We start from the raw sequence: 22,574 nt of genomic DNA on the forward strand, positions 1-22,574 counted from the left end.
GTTTCTGAAAAACCCTGCGGAAATGGAAACCATGGATACAGAAATAACAATCCTATGGGGAAAATTGGGTTGGGCTCTGGTGGACCCTAGTCATTATACACTTTTGTTACTGTGAGGGATGAACTGGAGTCCCATCTGGTGTGGACCCCACTCCCTTACCTGGCCAGGAGGCTATGATAACAGAAGGTCAGGGATGGAACGACAATATCTACTTTCCGTACCAGGATCTGCATGTGGATGGACATGACAGCAGGGCTGGCATCCTAACAGCCATTGGGCGATACCTGCGAAGGACTTGGGAACCAGGAAGTGCAGCAATATGGGTGACTGCCTGCTATGGGCGGAGTGTCCACCTGTACACTGGGTGGCAGCAACCCATCTGGCAAACTCCTTTATGGACACCTGAAGGGGCATCATGAATGTTGTAGTGCCAAGGGCCTGACCTCTCGGTTCTGTGGAGCCCACCAGGGTGAGCTGTCGGACAGTGAGGATACAAGGACCTCTGTAGTCAAGCAGGACCTGGATGTGCTTCATGGAGGTAATTGAATTAAACACTGGAAGTACTCCCAGGTCCGGAGTTAAAATGGAAACCTTCTCTTGGCTCAGGGAGATGGAGTTGGGAGGAAGAAGACAACACTGACCTGGATGAGTAATAGAGGAATTAGAAAAGAAAGGAAGGAAGGCTGGAAGGAAAGATGATATTGTGGTGATTAGGGAAACAATACCCAAAGAAAAGTACTTTAATTAATAAAAATAAATTTACTTTGAACCCAGGCTGTCTGTGTAGTTGTGTATAGAGTTTTGGGGCTCAGTGACCCCATTACAACAAACACATAATTTCATGTACTGATATTCAATTAAGCTCATCATATGGCGTTTCTACTTAGAAGCACTTAGTAAAACACTACACATCACTGCCATTGCTGAAATACATTGATTTGAAAAACAGCATAAAACACGAACAACATGTAGAACAGTAATATAATATGGAGACTTGCTAACACAACAGAACCCGCAAGAAATGACGTCATTAAACTGCGGTGTCAATAGGGATGGGTGATTGTCAAACAATTTCAGTGAACCATATGAACTAATTTGTAAGCACGAAAGAATCAATTTAGTGGAGCTCAGTGGGAGTGCTAAAGTGTGTGTGTGTGCCCCACATGATGTCATCAGTATGCTTTGTTTTGCAGGTAGGAGTTTAAAGCACATGAAGGGAGTTTAAAGCCTAAATCATTAGTCTTGGCCCATTTCACTTGTGAATGAGTCCCGACTTGAGAATCAGTCTAATGATTCTTCACTACCTGAGAATCGGTGAAGCGATTCTTTACTACTTGAGAGTCAGTCTTATGATTGCTCGTTACTTAAGAATTGGTATAACGGCTCTTCACTACCCAAAAATCAGTCTAACGATTCTTCACTACTCAACAATCAGTCAAATGATTTTTCATTACCCAAGAATTGGTCTAAAGATTCTTCACTGCTTGAGAATTGGTCTAAAGATTCATCAGTACCCGAGAATCAGTCTAACAATTCTTCACTACCTGAGAATCAGTCTAATGATACTGCTCAAGAATCGGTCTAATGATTTTTCACTATCCAAGAATCAGTCTAATGATACTACACTGTCCAAGAATCAGTCTAATGATTCTTCGCTACCTGAGAATTGGTCTAACAATTCTTCACTCCCGAGAATCTGTCTAGCAATTCTTCACTACCTGAGAATTGCTCTAATGATACTACACTACTCAAGAGTCAGTCTAACGATTCTTCACTGCTCAAGAATCGGTCTAATGATTTTTCACTATCCAAGAATCGGTCTAACAATTCTTCACTGTCCAAGAATCAGTCTAATGATTCTTCGGTACCTGAGAATCAGTCTAATAATTCTTCAAAACCTGAGAATCTATCTAACATTTCTTCACTACCTGAGAATTGCTCTAATGATACTACACTACTCAAGAGTCAGTCTAATGATTCTTTACAACTTGAGAATCAGTATAACGATTCTTCATTGCTTGAGAATTAAGCTAACAATTCTTCACTGCTCGAGAATCGGTCTAATGATTATTCACTATCTAAGAATTGGTCTAATGATTCTTCACTCCTGAGAATCAGTCTAACAATTCTTCAGTACTTGAGAATTGGTCTAATGATACTACACTGTCCAAGAATCAGTCTAATGATTCTTCGCTACCTGAGAATTGGTCTAACAATTCTTCACTCCCGAGAATTGGTCTAACAATTCTTCACTCCCGAGAATCTGTCTAGCAATTCTTCACTACCTGAGAATTGCTCTAATGATACTACACTACTCAAGAGTCAGTCTAATGATTCTTTACTACTTGAAAATCAGTAGAACGATTCTTCACTGCTTGAGAATCAAGCTAATGGTTCTTCACTACCTGAGAATAAGTCTACTGATTCTTAACTACTTGAGAATTGGCCTGACTATTCTTCACTACCCAAACATCGGCCTGATAATTATTTTCAGGAGCTTGCTACAGGTGCCAAAAGACCCAAGTCTCCTCAAAGTACAGACTGCTCAGAAACTTCTTATACAGCACCATTGTGTTGTCACATCTGTCCAGGTAACTTAAAGCTCTTCACCATCTTCCTAAAATGGTGACTGGTAACAGGGGCTCCTTGCCATGCTGGAAATCCACCACCAACCAGTGGCGTGATTTTGGATCCATCCCTTGATCTTTGAGAAGCTCCCATGCCAATGCCCACACTTTGTCTCGCTCAACATGTACGTCTTGAACAAAACTTTATTGGGGACCTCCTCCCATTCTTCAACTCGCTCAAAATCCCACGCGATGCTCTCTAATCTAATCCGCATGTAACAATCATTATTCCACACTTCTTAAACCCTATTGTGCTGGAGCTTCAGCTCGAGTTTGTACTGTTAGTGAACCACCCCTTTACAACTGCAGTTGTGGGTGAACCAAACATGATCCCCTCTTATCAGCAGACCTGAAAGTCTTCTTATTATTATTTAGGAGGGCCTTTGAAGTCCTTTGTGATCCACTGTTTGTTCTTGACATTTTTATTTCCAAAAGCTGATCTCTAACAGGTTCTACAGCAGCTGCTACCTTGCAGCACAGAGGCAAAGATAGAGACATTATCAATCCTTACTTCAGACAGCTCCATCTTGTGCATCATTTATTTTATTTGCATTTACGGAAGCATGACAAATGGAGATGCAGGTGCACTTGGACAAATCATTCAGAGCTTAATTACTTATCCCGTGCTTACAGGAATAATTGAAGGATGCCTTTAGGGATGCACATATTATGTATAGGTGAAATGTACTCATTATTTCTAATTACATGGACTTATAAATGTATCTTTGTCACCAAAAAATGCTGGGAATAACAGGAAAGTGTAAAAAAAATAAAATACAAATGTCACAAAGGCCAGCTCATTGTCACACAGAGCAAAAAAAGCCAACGTGAAGGTGAACAAGCAGCAATGGCCCTCTGAAGGCCTCCTGACCAACAGTTCAGAAAATTGAAGCAGATCGCAAAAATCCCCTCCTGCATCCCTCACTTCCTCCTGGCTTTAAGTCCCACAGATGGGCTCATTTGGCAGCAAATACAGAAGGATGTTGCCCGCAGTTAACAGAGACGATTGCTGGCACAGATCCGTCTGTGCTTTGCAGCAAAGTTCTTTTAAAGTGGAATCAAGACGTTGTGAGCAATTTCTCCATAATTTTCATCTCCTCTAATCTCCTTCCAAGTCTATATTCAGCATATTGATTATTCAACACGCGTGCCAGCAAAATCCTGTACGGACAGGCGTGGCAGTCCATGTATACGACATTCATCAAAGGAAAAAGGTACACGTGAAAAAGGACTTGCGGTATATGTAAGCACAGATTTGGAGAAGAAGCATGTAATTATTCTGGAAGATAATTACGTGCACAGAGGAAGATGTGTTAGGTGTTGCGAGAGACATAATGGATGGACTGGTGTCCTGACTGGACACTTTACATAGTAGGAAGGGAGTTATGGAAGGACAGTGCAGACGGAGGAGCACCCCGGCTGGGATGATTCCTGTTCCCTTTCACAGCCTGGAAGAAGAAATAATTGGTAAACTGGAGTAGTAAGCTTAACATGCCTCACAGGAAAATTAATGGAAGGAATTATTAAGGATAAGATTGAGCAACACCTGGCAAGGACAGGAGTCATTAGGAACAGTCAGCATGGGGTCAGAAGAGGGAGGTCGTGTTTTACTAACAGGCTGGAATTCTATGAGGAGGCAACAAAAGGATATGTCTGGAGTGGAGCAGATGAGATTATTGATCTGGACTTTCAGAAAGCATTTGATAAGGTGCCACATGAGAGGGTGGGCATCAAACTAAAAGAAGTGGCAGTTTAGGGGTAGATGGGTGCAGAATTTGCTCAGACACAGAAAGCAGAGGGTGATGGTGTGAGGAACCTCATCAGAACTGGCTGATGTTAAGAGTGGTGACCAGCAGGAGGCAGTGCTGGGGTCGCTGCCATTTTTAATATCAATAAATGATTTGGATAGGAATATATTTGCAGATGATACCAAGATAGGTGGATGGGCAGATAATTGAGAATCAGCTGAATCATCACAGAGGGACTTGGACAGCAGACAGGTTTGGGCAGATTTGTGGCAGATGAAATTTAATGTCAGTAAATGTAAAGAATTACACATAGGAAGTAAAAATGTGAGGTTTGAATACACAATGGGAGGTCTGAAAATCGAGAGTCCACCTTATGAGAAGGATTTAGGAGTCATAGTGGACTCTAAGCTATCGACTTCCTGACAGTGTTCAGAAGCCATTAAGAAGGCTAACAGAATTTCAGGTTATATAGCGCCTTGATGTGTGGAGTACAAGTCACAGGAGGTTCTGCTCAAGTCTTTATAAGACACTGGTGAGGTCTCATCTGGAGTCCTGTGTGCAGTTTGGGTCATCAGGATACAAAAAGGATATAACAGCACTAGAGAAAGTCCAGAGAAGAACAACTAGGCTACTACAGGGGATGAGTTAAGAGGAAAGATTAAAAGAGCTGAGCCTTTACAATTTAAAGAAAAGAAGATTAAAAGGAGACCTGACTGAAGTGTTTAAATTATGAAGGGAATCAGCCCAGTGGATCAAGACAGTGACTTTAAAATGAGTTCATCAAGAACACGGGGACACAGCTGGAAACTTGTTAAGGGTAAATTTTGCACAAACATTACAAAGTTTTTCTTCACACAAAGAATGACAGACACTTGGAATAAGCAACCAAGTAGTGTGGTAAACAGTAAGACTTTAGGGACTTTCAGAACTCGATGTTTTTTTGGATGAAATAAGTGGACAGGACTGGCGAACTTTGTTGGGCTGAATGGCCTATTCTTGTTCAAATTATTCTAATGTTCTAATGTTGGTTGTCCGCTCAGAAAAACTCATTCCCCAGCATGATAGGTGATGGTGCTCCCCTGTCATGTCCCCAGTCTGGATGGGAGTTGGAGTTCAGAAAGACAGCTTTCTTGGGGTCCTTGACAAGAATGGATTCACCTTCTTCTTGGAGTTTGTACCCCTGGGTCCAGCACTGAAGGAGAGTTCAATTCATGAGGTAGTGGACCAAACTTACACTAGAGGAGATGGGGAGGAACTTTGGAATTGGGATTGCAAATCTTTAATGGTATTGTTATAAATTAAAGTTTTTCTGAACCTGGGTCTGCTGCCGGAGTGGTTGTGTTTAAGGTATGGGGGTCTGAAATACCCCATAGTGGTCACAGTGTGAATACAGTAATGCAAAAAGCAACCATTGAGATCGACATATATGTATGCCTGTTGGTCTGTCAGCAGGAACCAACTTGGCTCCCAGTGGGCCGATTTTGTTGAAACTTGGCACACTTATTCTTGACAGTCGAGGTATCTCGTCTATAGTATATTTTACATACTAGTGTACAGGAGGTAAGAGACCTGACTGTATGGTGCCATAACAACACTCTCTTCCCGATTGTTGACAAAATAAAAGAGGTTATTGTTGACTTCAGAAAGAACAAAGGCAGACACGCCTCAACTCTGCCTCAACTCCCCCATCTAGACAGTTAGCAGCTTCAGGTTCCTGGGCGTCCAGATCATTGAGTACCTTTAGTGGCCTCTCAACACCACCAGCATACTCAAAAGGGCCCAGCAAAGACTCTTTTTCCTGAGGAAGCTAAAGAGCTTTGTGGTGGGTGCCAAAACATCAGTGAACTTCTACCACAGCACTATTGAAAGGATCCTGACCTGATGCATCACGGTATGGTTTTGGTAACCTGACTCGCCAAGATCTGTACAGCTCCTAAAATTACTGGGGCTGACCTTGCACAGTTTCGTACCATCTACTCAAGCAGATATTTGAGGAGAACTAAATCCATCATCTTTGATGATAGTCACCCAACTCATCCCATGTTTTCACTTCTGCCTTCTGGAAAACACTATCAGAGCCTCACCACTCACTCCACCTGCTTCAGGGATAGCTTCTCCCCCAGGCCATAATGTCACTAAACTCTCAGTTATCTGATCCTACCTGACTTGCACTGTGTGCTGTACCCACATGTTGGTTTATATGTATTTTTACTAGATTTTACTTTTTAAAATAATTTAATCATATTTAATGCAGTTATTTATCTTCTGATGTTATTTATTTACTGTATTTGTTTACACGTCATCATCATATGATGCTACTGTTATATATATACTGCTGCTGGATTATGTGAATTTTCCCTTGGGATTAATAAAGTATCTATCTATCTATCTATCTATCTATCTATCTATCTATCTATCTATCTATCTATCTATCTATCATATAGTACCCTTCATATCTATCTATCTATCTATCTATCTATCTATCTATCTATCTATCTATCTATCTATCTATCTATCTATCACCTAAACTTTGGTACACAAATTTCACTATGCTCTCATGGTTTATGTGACAATAAAGATTTTTTATCTAATCTAATCTAGTGAACCTCTAACTTCTCTTAGCTCAGCATTCATCTTCCTTTCACTCCATGTCTCTCCATAGAGCCACCCAATCCTTCTCATCTCCGTTCTTGCCAGCTTTGCTTCTTATCCACTTTCCTCAGCCCTGTCTCATTCCCATAGCACATACTCCACTTCACATAGCATTCAGAGACGTCTTTCTCTAATGCCAAAGAGGCTCTTGCTTTTAGTATGGTGGACAGTTCTCAAAATTTCTTCCATCACCCTCTTGTCCTTGACAGGGCTGGTTTAAGGGTACTTTACTTCCCTAGGCAGAGCTGGCTACAAGCGCTCAAAAAGAGACATCCACAATTGGCACGACTGGATCTGTAACGAAAATCAATGATTAAAATATCGGTCACAAATGAAATCGCTGAGCTTCCCCTTGGAGATCAATGCCATCGTGATCGCATATAAAATCGACAAGCGGAGAGAGGTCCCCTCTTGGAGGACGGCGTCCCTAGGCCAATGCCTACTCAGCCTATGCCTAGAGCTTGCCCTGCCCCTCAGTTTTACTGCTGTGCCTGCACCTTTGATGACTCTTAACATGTCATCTAAGTTTTAGAACGTCCCTACTACCGGATTCTCTTCCGACAGTACTTCCTGGAGTGGTGGAAGTGCTGCAGTCCAGGGCTCCGGAACCTTCCAGGTGCCCCCTGGCGGTGGCCACGGGCCCCAACAGGGTTGAGCTTCCAAGCTCCAATTCTTTGGCAAACCAGGGTGTCTGCCGTCTTGTGTCCCGGGGGAGGTATTGGCTCTCTCCTAGTCCTTCCATTCTGCCACACTAGGAAACTAAAACTTGCTCGTCATGACAATCCTAATTTCATTTTTAGTGAAAATATCCTTTTATTTAAATTTTAAAAAAGTCTGAAATGTAGGTTGACCATCAAAACCACAAACCATAACACAGAGGGAAATAACGCATGTGAGTGAGAAGCTGCCAATGTTTATTAGAGCCAGCGGCTTTAAATGTCAGCAGAAGACACAATTTTGTACCCTGAACGGATTAGAACAAGTGCTGCAACCCAATTTAAAGCTTTAGTAGACGGGGATTGGACAGAAAAATGGGACTAAGCAGCCAGCGGTGGTCTCCTGAGTTTATGCTGCTATTTTCTGATATTTACGACTTGGGCATGAGCCCTGACCTACATAAGACATAACCTTCGGGTGAGCTCTAGAAGCTGAAAGCAGCTGGCCTCACGAGTAACCCAGATAACCTAATAATCTACCTAGTCACGTTTAAGCCAAAGCATGGAGGAGAGTGTTCTGTTAGGCAAAGTTATGGCTATTAGACAGATGTTTATTTAGAGTCATTAACCTCTGGCTTCTAAAAGACAGCAAATTTGGTATAAAAGCCGACATGAAAGATGCTGTAATTGTTGATATGCTATTGCAAATACAGTCATATGAAAAAGTTTGTGACCCCCTCTCAGCCTGCATAATAATCGACTCTCCTTTCAACAAAAAAGATAACAGTGGTATGTCTTTCATTTCCTAGGAACATCGGAGTACTGTGGTGTTTTCTGAACAAAGATTTTTAGTGACGCAGTATTTAGTTGTAGGAAATTAAATCAAATGTGAAAAACTGGCTGTGCACAAATGTCATTGTGCTGATTTGAATGCCTGTCACTACTCAGTGCTGATTGCTTGGCTGGATGAGCTCATGAAGCCTTGAATTTTATAGACAGGAGTGTCCAGTCATGAGTGGTCAAAGGTATTTAAGGTGGTCAATCGCAAGTTGTGCTTCCTTCCCTTTGACTCTCCTCTGAAGAGTGAAAGACAACATGGGATCCTCAAAGCAACTCCCTAAAGATCTGAAAACAAAGATTGTTGAGTCTCCTGGTTTAGAGGAAGGCTACAAAAAGCCATCTCAGAAGTTTAAACTGTCAGTTTCAACTGTAAGGAACGGAATCAGGAAATGGAAGGCCACAGGCACAGTTGCAGGTCTGGCAGGCCAAGAAAAATATAGGAGTGGCATATGAAGAGGCAGGATTGTGAGAATGGTGACAGGCAACCCACAGATCACCTCCAAAGACCTGCAAGAACATCTCGCTCCAGATGGTGTATCTGTACATCGTTCTAAAATTCAGTACATCTGTATGGCAGGGTGATGAGAAAGAAGCCCTTTCTGCACTCGCGCCACAAACAGAGTCGCTTGTTGTATCAAATGCTCATTTAGACAAGCCAGATTCATTTTGGAACAAAGTGCTTTGGACTGATGAGACAAAAATGGAGTTATTTGGTCAGAACAAAAAGCGCTTTGCCTGGCAGAAGAAGAACACCGCATTCCAAGAAAAACACCTGCTACCTACTGTCAAATTTGGTGGAGGTCCCATCATGCTGTGGGGCTGTGTGGCCAGTTCAGGGACTGGGGCCCTTGTTAAAGTCGAGGGTCGGATGAATTCAACTCAATATCAACAAATTCTTCAGGATAATGTTCAAGCATCAGTCACAAAGTTGAAGTTACTTAAGCAGGAGTTGGATATTTCAACAAGACGATGACCCAAAACACAGTTGGAAATCTACAAAGACATTCATGCAGAGGAGAAGTACAATGTTCTGGAATGGCCGTCACAGTCCCCTGACTTGAATATCATTGAAAATCTATGGGATGATTTGAAGCAGGCTGTCCATCAAATTGAACTGAACTGGAGAGATTTTGTATGAAGAAGAGTCAGAAATACCTCCATCAGAGTCCAGACCCTCATCACAGGCTATAGGAGGACAGCGTCTAGAGGCGGTTAGATTAACAAAAGGAGGCTCAGCTAAATATTGAGGTCATATCTCTATTGGGTGCCCACATTTATGCACCTGTCTAATTTTGTTATGATGCATATTGCATATTTTTTGTTAATCCAATAAACTTAATGTCACAGCTGAAATCCTACTGTTTCCATAAGGCATGTCAGATAATAAAAGGAAGTTGCAACTTTGAAAGCTCAGCCAATGAGGAACAAAAATCCAAAGAAATAAGTGGGGGTCCCAAACTTTTTCATTTGACTTTATAAGCAGATATCTTTGCACAATTAAGAAATATTAATTAATATATTGTCACGCATATGTATCAGAGGGTCACCATCTGAGTTCCTCCCAGGTATGTAGTTCCACCCCGGGCCATAAAGGGTCACTGCCTGTGTTGCCTTCGTTTTTCTCCACAACATTGAGAAACCACCAAGTGAGGGCAACTGACTCTGCCCATTCTCATCCCTGGGCCATGAAAGCACAACTGCCCAGCAGGAGGCATCACTTCATGACCGAGCAACTGAAGAGACGGAGCTCCTCAAATACCTAATAACAAGATTACTTTGCTCCAAGCTTGAAGGAGGCTATCATCTGCTGTCTTTTTGATGCCATCATGCATTTGTCTTCTTTATTTTTGTTTGTAAATGATGTGTCAGGCTGGATTGGAGTCCCAACATTTATTTTTCTAAGTCTATTTACTCTACAGGGCTATTCAAAATGAAAGAGCAGATTTCAAAAATTTATTTCAAACAAACTGTTTAAGATAGAAACACATTCCACACATCACGGGCAAGCATTGAACTTGGAATTCCTCAAACAACGGTATGGCGTGCTCTTAGACAGCATCTGCATTTGAAGCCATACAAGGTGCAGTTAGCGCAGGCATTGCGGTTACTGACCGCCATGAAGAAAAGGTTTGAATTGTGCACTGCAATTCTGGAGGATATGGAAGAGGACAATTTTCCCGGACAACTAATTTTTTCAGATGATTCAACTTTCCATCTCTCTGGTAAGGTTAATTGGCACAATGTTAGAATTTGTTGGGTATGAAAATCCTTGCCTGGTTGTCGAACATGAAAGAGACTCAGCGAATGTAAATGTGTCTTGTGCCATTTCTCTGAGCAAAGTTTATGGACCTTTCTTCTTTTTTTTTTGCAGAGCAAACTGTGACTGGATTTTCATACCTGAACATGCTACAAAACTGGTTGCTTCCCCATCTTCAAGAAGGTTTGAATGACTTCATTTTCATGCAAGGTGGTGCCCCGCCTAATTTCCACTTGGAGCTCCGGCGTTACCTGAACGACGCCATTCTAGGATTGGAAGTGGTGGACAACAAGATCTTGCTCATCGTCTATGGCCTACCAGGCCTCCAGACCTTTTATCTATGGGAGTACATTAAAGAAAGAGTGTTTGTTCCACCTATGCCTGCTGATCTTCAAGATTTGCGGTACATCGAATTGAGGAAGCTGTGAATTCAGTAATTAGGGACCAGTTGACTTGTGTTTGGCAAGAAATGGTGTATTTCAAAGAAGTATCGGGAGTGCTAATTGATAATGTTCTTGACATAGTAAATTCGTCACTAGATACGGGGGTCTTCCCAGACTGTCTTAAGACTGCTGTAGTTAAACCCCTGCTTAAGAAACATAATCTTGACCCCTCGACTCTTGAAAATTTTAGACCCATCTCTAACCTGCTTTTCTTAAGTAAAGTTCTGGAGAAGGCAGTCATTATGCAGTTAAATGACCACCTCAATAAAAATGCTATTCTTGATAAATTTCAGTCGGGTTTTAGAACAAATCACAGCACAGAAACTGCACTCGTTAAAGTAGTAAATGACTTGAGGGTGAATGAGGCCATTTATCTGTTCTCATCCTCCTAGATTTGAGTGCTGCATTTGACACCATTGATCATAATATTCTTAGAAATCGCCTTAGTCAATGGGTGGGCCTCTCTGGCAGTGTCTTAAATTGGTTTGAATCCTACCTGGCAGGGAGAAAATTCTTTGTGAGTTGTGGTAATCACAACTCCAAGACACATGATATCCATATGGTGTTCCACAAGGCTCTATCCTGGGTCCGCTGCTCTTCTCAATCTACATGCTTCCGTTAGGTCAGATTATCTCAGGGCACAACGTGAGCTACCACAGCTATGCTGATGACACACAGCTGTACTTATCAATAGCACCTGATGACCCCGATTCTCTTGATTCACTAACACAATGTCTGACTTGTATCTCAGAATGGATGAATAGTAACTTTCTCAAGTTAAATAAAGAGAAAACTGAAATCTTAGTGATTGGCAATAATGGATACAATGAGGCTATTAGAAATAAACTGGATACATTAGGATTAAAAGTCAAGACGGAGGTAAAAAGTTTAGGGGTGATTGTTGACTGTAATCTGAATTTTAAATCACATATTAATCAGATCACTAGGACAGCATTTTTTCACTTAAGAAACATAAGTAAAGTTAGACCTCTTATATCACTGAAAGATGCTGAGAAATTAGTTCACGCGTTTGTTTTCAGTCGACTAGATTACTGTAACGCACTCCTCTCAGGACTACCCAAAAAAGACATAAATCATTTGCAACGAGTGCAGAATGCAGCTGCTAGAATCCTAACTAGGAAAAGAAAATCTGAACACATCACACCAGTTTTGATGTCACTACACTGGTTACCTGTGTCATTCAGGATTGACTTTAAAATTCTGCTTATGGTTTATAAAGCCTTAAATAATCTCGCCCCATCTTATATATCAGAATGTCTGACACCTTATATTTCAAATCGTAACCTCAGATCCTCAAATGAGTGTCTCCTTAGAATTCCAAGAACAAAACTTAAAAGAAGTGGTGAGGCGGCCTTCTGCTGTTATGCACCTAAAATCTGGAATAGCCTGCCAATAGGAATTCACCAGGCTGATACAGTAGAGCACTTTAAAACACTGCTGAAAACACATTACTTTAACATGGCCTTTTTATAACTTCACTTTAACTTAATCCTGATACTCTGTATGTTCAATTCATCATAATAACTACTCATGGTGGCTCTAAAATTCATACTGACCCCTACTCTCTTTTCTGTTTCTTTTTGGCCTGCGCCACCTCCACCTACTCAAAGCTTCATGATGCTCCAACAATGATGGATGGATTAAAAACCAGAAGTCCACGTGACCATCATCATCAAGTCCTTCCGTGAGAACCCTAAATCCAAAGAGGACTGTTTCATTTATGTTAGGTAGATTGCCCAGAGGGGACTGGGTGGTCTCATGGTCTGGAATCCCTACAGATTTTATTTTTTCTCCAGCCGTCTGGAGTTTTTTGTTTTTCTGTCCACCCTGGCCATTGGACCTTACTCTTATTCTATGTTAATTAATGTTGACTTATTTTATTTTCTTATTGTGTCTTTTATTTTTCTATTCTTCATTATGTAAAGCACTTTGAGCTACGGCGGCACGGTGGCGCAGTGGTAGCGCTGCTGCCTCGCAGTTAGGAGACCCGGGTTCACTTCCCGGGTCCTCCCTGCGTGGAGTTTGCATGTTCTCCCCGTGTCTGCGTGGGTTTCCTCCGGGTGCTCCGGTTTCCTCCCACAATCCAAAGACATGCAGGTTAGGTGGATTGGCGTGTTTGTGTGTGTCCTGCGGTGGGTTGGCACCCTGCCTGGGATTGGTTCCTGCCTTGTGCCCTGTGTTGGCTGGGATTGGCTCCAGCAGACCCCCGTGATTCAGCAGGTTAGAAAATGGATGGATGGATGGACTTTGAGCTACTGTTTGTATGAAAATGTGCTATAGAAATAAATGTTGTTGTTGTACCGTGTTGATGTTTGTCGCGCTACAAATGGGGCTCATGTTGAGCGCATGCAACTTCAAAGACCACCGGACCACACTTTGAACTTTCCTCTATCCAGTGATGTGCGGAATGTGTTTCTGTCTTATACAGTGTGTTTGAAATGAATTTTTGAAATCTGCTCATTTTGAATAGCCCTTGTAACAAAGGTGCTAAATAGGCGCCCGACCTGACGCAGACTCACACCAAAGTGAACTTTATTTTTTCTTCTCCGTCTCCCACAGGCACAACACAGTCCCAAAGCACACCACCAAACACAAACACTCTTCTCCTTTAACCACCTCTCCTCTCCGTCAAGCTGTGTCCTCCTCCTCTCGAGTCTGGCCCTTGATTAGTGGTTGCTGGGCCCTTTTATAGTCCACCCAGAAGTACTCCAGGTGGTTGACTGCCGAGTTCCGGCTGCACTTCCCATAAGGGCTCAGGAGTCCCAGCTGCAGCACCCCCTCGTGGCGCCTGCGGGACCCAACAGGGCTGCACTCCAACTCCAATTCCCATGGAGCCCTGCGGGAAACCGAGGCACCGCTCCAACCCAGGGGGGCTGCCATCTAGTGTCCAGGGGGAGGTATTGCACAGTCCATGGATGCTCCCCCTGAACATATAGCGAAGGGGCATTCCGGCCGGGCTTGGACTCCGGCCGTCCGCCACACGCTGTATTTCTATATAGTTATGTGTATACACTTGGGACGCAGCTTAAGGGCTCTGGTTGATGGTAGTTACCAGCCTAACCAGGGGTTGGCGCTGTGTGCTAATGTCTGCTCTACTGGGATGAATGTCTACAGGTTATAATGAAACACAGTGGAAGTTTGGGACTGCATTCCCTCAAACAGAGTTGGTAATTTGATCAGAACTGTTGCCCTCCCATCATGCAATACCATCAGGGAGGCATCTGATTGGTCCCAACTAAAAGAACAATGCATTCAAAATATAAAAGCCTTAAAGAGAACTTTTCTTTAATACCCATTGTTTCTCTATATTTATGTGAAATGTTGTGCCTTGAAATTTTACTAAAAACCTTTAAAATGAAGATTTTTGGTCTGTGGAATTATTTGAACACGCTGGTGCTTGAAACATCTTATGACGCAAACTAAGAGCTGCAGAACTTTGGTAAATGTGGAAAAAACGCAGCTACAGGACCAGAAGATGAGATCTTTGTCAGGAACCGTATCCACAGCTTGTTACCAAAAAGACAGATTAATGGAGCGTCACGCCCAAAACAGACGTTCAAAACACAAGATCTGTAACAGAAGTAAGTAAGTACGTTTGAATCCGTAGTCTCGGATAATCAGAAAGTGCACAGGGTTGACTTTTGTTCCTCATATAACACTAATTCTTTTTTCACCCTGGAGGAAACATTAAATGTTGAGATTTGTCTTATTCAAAAGACTAAAATAATGAATTTACCTGTTGGCCGTGATAAAACACCGCTAATAGAAACATTGCCATCAGCAAGAGGGACGTCTCCTTGGTACCCAAAAAGTCTTTGCTGAAAAATAAAGCAAAAAAAGAGAAATTTAGAAAAATTGAAAATATTAAAAAAATAAAGTCAATTGAAAAAAAAATATTGGTGCATATACAGTATACTACAATATATACATGTGCCTTAATAAAAGTGCTATGTTGTTCTCATTCCAACAGATGGCGCATCACAAACATTAACACTGCTTTTATAATCCCATAACAAACAACATATAACAGAGGTATATGTACTGCATTTATAATTATGACAGATGGTGCATCACAAATATTTTACTAATAAAATGCATTGCATTTGTCATTCAAATAAATGGTGCTTCACAAACATTAACACAACTTTTATGAATCCTATATCAAATGGCATATAATAGAGATATATGAGTTGAATTTCTCATTTACCAGCTGAAAATAATATCTCGGAGTTTAAAACAAAATCTAATTCTTTCGCATGCCAATTAGATCCAGTACCTATGAGCTTTGTTATGTCCTGTCTGTCACATATTTCCCCTGTGATAACTACTATACTTAACTCTTCCCTTACTACAGGCACGGTCCCCCTCTCACTAAAAACAGCCTCAATTACTCCAATTCTGAAAAAACCTGGTTTAGACCCAATTATCCTTAACAATTATTGGACTATTTCAAATGTTCCATTTATATCTAAAGTTCTCGAAAAGATAGTTGCCTCCCAACTCCAGTCCCGTCTTTCAAAAAATAACCTTTTTAAACAGTTTGTTTCAATCTGGGTTTCGTCCCAAACACAGCACAGAAACTGCCCTGGTCAAAATCACAAATGATCTTCTCCGGGCAGCTGTCATGGGATTTTTATCAATTCTTGTGCTTCTTGACCTCAGCTCTGCATTTGACACCAAATCTCATCAGATACTTTTGAAACAACTAGTTAGTTCTGGAGTCTGTGGCCTTGTCCTCCTGTGGTTTTCATCCATCCTCACTGATAGGAAACAGTTTGTTCAAATAAAAGGCTTTAGATCTGAGAACGCAGTTGTTACTCAGGGAGTTCTGCAGGGTTCTGTTTCGGGGCTGCTTCTTTTCCCAATTGGTAATATCTTCTGGCACCATGGTATTAAGTTTCATTGTTACGCTGATGACACACAGCTATATCTATCCACTAAATCCACTTCTGTTTTCCCTGCAGATGCTCTTATGGCATGTCTCCAAGACATAAAGACATGGATGAGTCACAATTGTCTCCGACTAAACAGCAATAAAACTGAGGTGCTCCTCATTGGCTCTAAATCTACACTTGCTAAGGTTAACCATTCTTCTATTTTAATTAGCAATATTAAGACAATCATCTCTACCCAGGTGAAGAGCCTGGGCGTCATTCTTGACAGTACTCTGTCTTTTTCTTCCCATCTAAGTAACATTTCTCAGACTGCCTTCTTCCATCTCTGAAACATTTCTAGACTTCATCCTGTTCTTAGGCAACACAGTACTGAAGTATCAGTTAATTCCCGAGTCACCTCACATATACGAGCTATCTGGCATCCCACAAAAACATATCCATGGCTTACAACTTCTTCACAATTCTGCTGCCAGGATAATAACCTGCTGTTCTAAATCCACTGAACATATCACACCGATTCTCTCTCAACTTCAATGGCTCCCTGCTCACTACAGAATACAATACACAATACCGCTCTGAACATTTAGAGCTCTCCATAACCTCACTGATCTCCTCCAGACTGGCACTCCTCTCGCTCACTCAGATCCTCATCTGCAGCTCGACTTTCTGTACCACACGTCAGACTCAGTGCTATGGGAGCTCGAGCGTCTCTCATAGTGCTCCTCAACTCAGGAATTCTCTTCACTCTCATATACGTCAGCTTGATTCAATAACACAGTTTAAAGCTGCCCTCAAAACTTATCTTTTCAAGCTGGCATACCAATTATGAATTCTACACTGTTAACTTTGTTTGTTTGCTAATTATTGCTTTGTAATTTCTCATTCTCTTGTTTTTATTTTACTAATGTTGTTTAATCTTATTGTAAGGTGACCTTGAGTGCTAAGAAAGGCGCCTATTAAATAAAATGTATTATTATTATTCCATCAGATGGCACCTCACCAACATTTTTCATAGTAAAACGCATTGCATTTATCATTCCGACAGATGGTGCATCACAAACATTTTTAATAATAAAATGCATTGCATTTGTCATTCAAATAGATGGCGCTTCATAAACATTATTAATTGCTTTTATGAATCCAATACCAAATGGCATCTCACAAACATTTGTAGTAATGAAATGCATTGCTGAGTCCTACGTTTATTGTTTAGGTTTCAAACTGTCTTAGGTAGCAAAGATATGCTATATATATATATATATATATATATATATATATATATATATATATATATATATATATATATATATATATATATATATATATATAGCATATCTTTGCTACCTGTATATATATATTCTCACACTTGAGTCACAGATTTGCACAGAAACAGAGGATGTTGTAGAGACAGGAACTTTATTCAAACACTGCATACAAACATTTGTCTCTTCTTTTTAAAAGTTTAAACATGCTCCTTGACAGGACAGAGATGACAGTTCTGTCTCTCAAAAGAATGCAAACGTATCTCCTTCTTCAGAGGGAAAGAGAAGCAAATCAATCAATTCCAACTGACAGGTACCGTACAGGCTTTTAAGTAAGCGAGGTTTGTCACGCGACAGAGCGCAAATAAGCTAAGGAGCAATGTGAAGGTAGTCTGTCAATGTTTTTCAGGGGTTTTCCCAGGAACGTCTGTATTCTCTGAGGGTGCGATCAGCCCCCCGGCTCACAATATATACAGTGGTGTGAAAAACTATTTGCCCCCTTCCTGATTTCTTATTCTTTTACATGTTTGTCACACAAAATGTTTCTGATCATCAAACACATTTAACCATTAGTCAAATATAACACAAGTAAACACAAAATGCAGTTTTTAAATGATGGTTTTATTATTTAGAGAGAAAAAAATCCAAACCTACATGGCCCTGTGTGAAAAAGTAATTGCCCCCTGAACCTAATAACTGGTTGGGCCACCCTTAGCAGCAATAACTGCAATCAAGCGTTTGCGATAACTTGCAATGAGTCTTTTACAGCGCTCTGGAGGAATTTTGGCCCACTCATCTTTGCAGAATTGTTGTAATTCAGCTTTATTTGAGGGTTTTCTAGCATGAACTGCCTTTTTAAGGTCATGCCATAGCATCTCAATTGGATTCAGGTCAGGACTTTGACTAGGCCACTCCAAAGTCTTCATTTTGGTTTTCTTCAGCCATTCAGAGGTGGATTTGCTGGTGTGTTTTGGGTCATTGTCCTGTTGCAGCACCCAAGATCGCTTCAGCTTGAGTTGACGAACAGATGGCCGGACATTCTCCTTCAGGATTTTTTGGTAGACAGTAGAATTCATGGTTCCATCTATCACAGCAAGCCTTCCAGGTCCTGAAGCAGCAAAACAACCCCAGACCATCACACTACCACCACCATATTTTATTGTTGGTATGATGTTCTTTTTCTGAAATGCTGTGTTCCTTTTACGCCAGATGTAACGGGACATTTGCCTTCCAAAAGTTCAACTTTTGTCTCATCAGTCCACAAGGTATTTTCCCAAAAGTCTTGGCAATCATTGAGATGTTTCTTAGCAAAATTGAGACGAGCCCTAATGTTCTTTTTGCTTAACAGTGGTTTGCGTCTTGGAAATCTGCCATGCAAGCCGTTTTTGCACAGTCTCTTTCTTATGGTGGAGTCGTGAACACTGACCTTAATTGAGGCAAGTGAGGCCTGCAGTTCTTTGGACGTTGTCCTGGGGTCTTTTGTGACCTCTCGGATGCGCTCTTGGGGTAATTTTGGTCGGCCGGCCACTCCTGGGAAGGTTCACCACTGTTCCATGTTTTGCCATTTGTAGATAATGGCTCTCACTGTGGTTCGCTGGAGTCCCAAAGCTTTAGAAATGGCTTTATAACCTTTACCAGACTGATAGATCTCAATTACTTCTGTTCTCATTTGTTCCTGAATTTCTTTGGATCTTGGCATGATGTCTAGCTTTTGAGGTGCTTTTGGTCTACTTCTCTGTGTCAGGCAGCTCCTATTTAAGGGATTTCTTGATTGAAACAGGTGTGGCAGTAATCAGGCCTGGGGTGGCTACGGAAATTGAACTCAGGTGTGATACACCACAGTTAGGTTATTTTTGAACAAGGGGGCAATTACTTTTTCACACAGGGCCATGTAGGTTTGGATTTTTTTCCCCCTAAATAATAAAAACCATCATTTAAAAACTGCATTTTGTGTTTACTTGTGTTATATTTGACTAATGGTTAAATGTGTTTGATGATCAGAAACATTTTGTGTGACAAACATGCAAAAGAACAAGAAATCAGGAAGGGGGCAAATAGTTTTTCACACCACTGTATATATATATATATATATATATATATATATATATATATATATTGTCACACATGCGCAAGTAGGAGGCAGCTAAAGAGCCTGAGTAATTGTAAGAAAACATCTGACTGGGGTGGCGCTGGAATGCGCTGACTGTTTTTCTCAGTTCCCTACAGACCTTTCCCGGGAAATCCTGCAAGGTTCCGGTGCCTCAGAAGATATCACTTCCAGTGCCAGCCCCTTTGCTGACATCACTTCCAGTGCTGGGGCCTTTGGTGACGTCACTTCTGGTCCAGACGACATCACTTCTGATTCCGGCCCTTTTGATGACGTCACTTCCTATACGGGCCTTTAAAGCCTCCATCTTTGTCTCTTGTGATCAGTTCTGTTTTGGACTCTGTTCTATGCATATGGTGCTACTTAATTCAACTTTGCAGCCGGGAAAACAATATACGGTGGCTGCCCCAAACCTTTATGATGTCTTGAACTCTTTATTATCACAATATAAATATATAGATAAATGTGTGTGTGCGTATAAAATGCTAGGGTTGTGTCTGTCTGTCACCTGATTACTTGCAAACTAGCAGCGATAGAACGTTGACTTTTGTCTTAATCCAAAGCTTATGACCTGATATGTTCTGGGAATCCAAAAAAGTTCATCTAGCGACAACCTGGTGGCCATGACCATGTCTATGACCACGATCAAAAGCTTATGACGTGATACGAGACGGGGAAGCAAAAAATGTGGGTAGTGGCAACCTCTGTAAAGTTATCTAAGGTTTGCATCTTTCTTACAGCCAATTGCTCAAGTGGGTGACATGGCAGAAAAGTAAAGGACGGTGGTGACATTTTCAGAGCTGGAGCCTTGTTGAGGCCACTCGTGCGAAGATGAAGAAGAACAACAGCGCCATCTGCTGCGCATCAGATACGGGATACAGAATGCACACGCGCCTGACCTGTGGACCTGTCCTCACACTAAAGTTATCATTTTGATCTTAAAATATAGTGCTACTGCTATGATCTGCAATCCTCTTTGGTTTTTCCTGAGTTTTTATTTATAGAGTAGAATCAAACTGTTTTTTTAACCCAATGCTATTAGTTATTAACCATAATGTCTGATGCTGTTTTCTTTCTCATTAATCTGAACGTTTAGCATGCTTTGTTGCCACGGCAATTTCCCATGATTCTTTGGGGAGTGTGCGATTGGAGCACGGGCTGGTCAGGTGACTTGCTCATGGTCACAGAGTGTCAGTACTGGGATTAGAACCCATAAACTCAGGGTTTTGACGTCCAAAGGCTTAACCACTATGCCATAATGGAACTTCTCAATTATGCTGAAATGAACAGAATAATACAGTTTATTCCTAAGATAAGAGTAACAGAAGATGGAGATATGCAAGTGACATCTGTGCAGCCAAGGACGCTAAGGAACAACACAAGAACGTAAATCTGAGTGAGTTTGTTTGATCCTTTTCTCTTTCTCTTTCTCTCTCTCTTGCTCTCTCTCTCCTATAGAAAGCGGGACTAAACTATTTCCTTAATTCTTATCTGAAAATTTTGCCCCAGGAGACATCATCCATTCAGGCCCAGCTCTTAAATGTTCTTGCCGGACTTTTGGTCTTTCAACCACTTTCATAGATCGGCCTTTATCTATTTATCAGGACTCTCGGCGCCAGCAGTTTGATTTTTTTCACAGCTTGTCTGCCCTCACTTACCTACCCAACAGCTCCTATGTGTGTGACTGTGTGTGTGTGTGTGTCAGACACTGTTTGAAACTTTAATTATGATATTTACAGAACAAACTATACAGGCAAACGGCAAAAGAAAGTTAAGCACTTAGAGCAAAAATGCTAATATTTCTAAACATATTTAACCAGCCAAGACTGGCACACAACACCTGATCGCTCCACTGGCTCCATAAAGAAGCAAATACAAATCCTTGACGCTGATTTGCTGAGTTGTCGGTAGATTGGCACCTCCAAATCACTGCGCTCAGGTGTTTCATTGCTAACACATGCATGAAATCAAACGCAGAGCCATGCAATCTCCATTGGCAGTAGAATGGCTAGTACTGAAGAGCTCAGTGGCTTTAAACGTGGCACGAATGCCATGTTTAAATTTAGCCAGTCATGTATGGATCAGACCAGAATGGACTCACAAAGTGTGCCTAGACGTAATTGCCCCCCTTTATTATTTTTTCCTTGTAAATATTTGTTTAAAGTTTAACATTGTAATTCCAGTAAAACAGTATGCTGCGATGCTAACAACAAGCCATGGATTACAAGTGACATCAAGGGCCTTTTGAACCAGAAGAAAAGGGCTTTTAAAGGCGGTGATCAGCATGAGCTCAAGCGTGCAGAAGGAACTCCGAGTCCAGCTCAGGGCGGCGAAGGAGCAGTACAGGAGAAAGCTGGAGCAGATGTTGCAGAATAACAGCGTGAAGGAAGTGTGGGATGGGATGAAGACCATCACTGGCTGCAGCTCGAAGCAGGGTGCCACCATTGAGAGAGACGTGGAGAAAGCAAACCAGATGAACAACTCCTTCAACAGGTTTGACCACCCTAACCCACTCTCACCTCGGAGTACTGCACCCTCCACCCATCCTTCTGCTGATACCAACATATTAGAGACATCCCCACCCACAATTACAGCAGCCCAAGTAAGCAGAGAGCTGAGGAGACTTCATGCCAGCAAAGCAGCGGGTCCAGATGGAGTATCGTCACGACTGCTGAAGGCCTGTGCATTGGAGCTGTGGAGTCCTCTACAGCGCATCTTCAACCTAAGCCTGGAAAAGGGGAGAGTCCCGAGGCTTTGGAAAACATCTTGTATCACCCCAGTCCCAAAGGTATAACGTCCTAGTGAGCTGAACAACTTCTGGCCTATCGCTCAGATGCCACATGTGATGAAGACCATGGAGTGGCTGCTGCTTCACCACCTGAGGCCACAGGCCCGCCACGCCCTCGACCCTCTGCAGTTCGCATATAAGGAGAAGGTGGGAGCGGAGGATGCCATCATCTATATGCTACACTGATCCCTCTCCCTCTTGGATGGAGGCAGTAGTGCTGTAAGAATTATGTTTCTGGACTTCTCTAGCGCCTTCAACACCATCCAACCTCTGCTCCT

At 41.8% G+C, this 22,574-nt stretch overlaps 1 protein-coding gene across 2 annotated transcripts in view; it reads right to left on the minus strand.

The window, feature by feature from the left end:
* adcy8 (adenylate cyclase 8 (brain)) overlaps positions 1–22,574 on the minus strand; it is a 330,936-nt gene that overhangs the window by 17,718 nt on the left and 290,644 nt on the right. For both annotated transcript variants that reach the window (XM_039753982.1, XM_039753981.1), the window contains one exon: positions 14,981–15,062. In XM_039753982.1, the coding sequence (XP_039609916.1) occupies positions 14,981–15,062 (82 nt within the window). The remainder of the gene's footprint in view (positions 1–14,980; positions 15,063–22,574) is intronic.

Source organism: Polypterus senegalus, chromosome 5 (genome assembly GCF_016835505.1).
Source record: "Polypterus senegalus isolate Bchr_013 chromosome 5, ASM1683550v1, whole genome shotgun sequence".
In the NCBI taxonomy this organism is placed as follows: Eukaryota; Metazoa; Chordata; class Cladistia; order Polypteriformes; family Polypteridae; genus Polypterus; species Polypterus senegalus.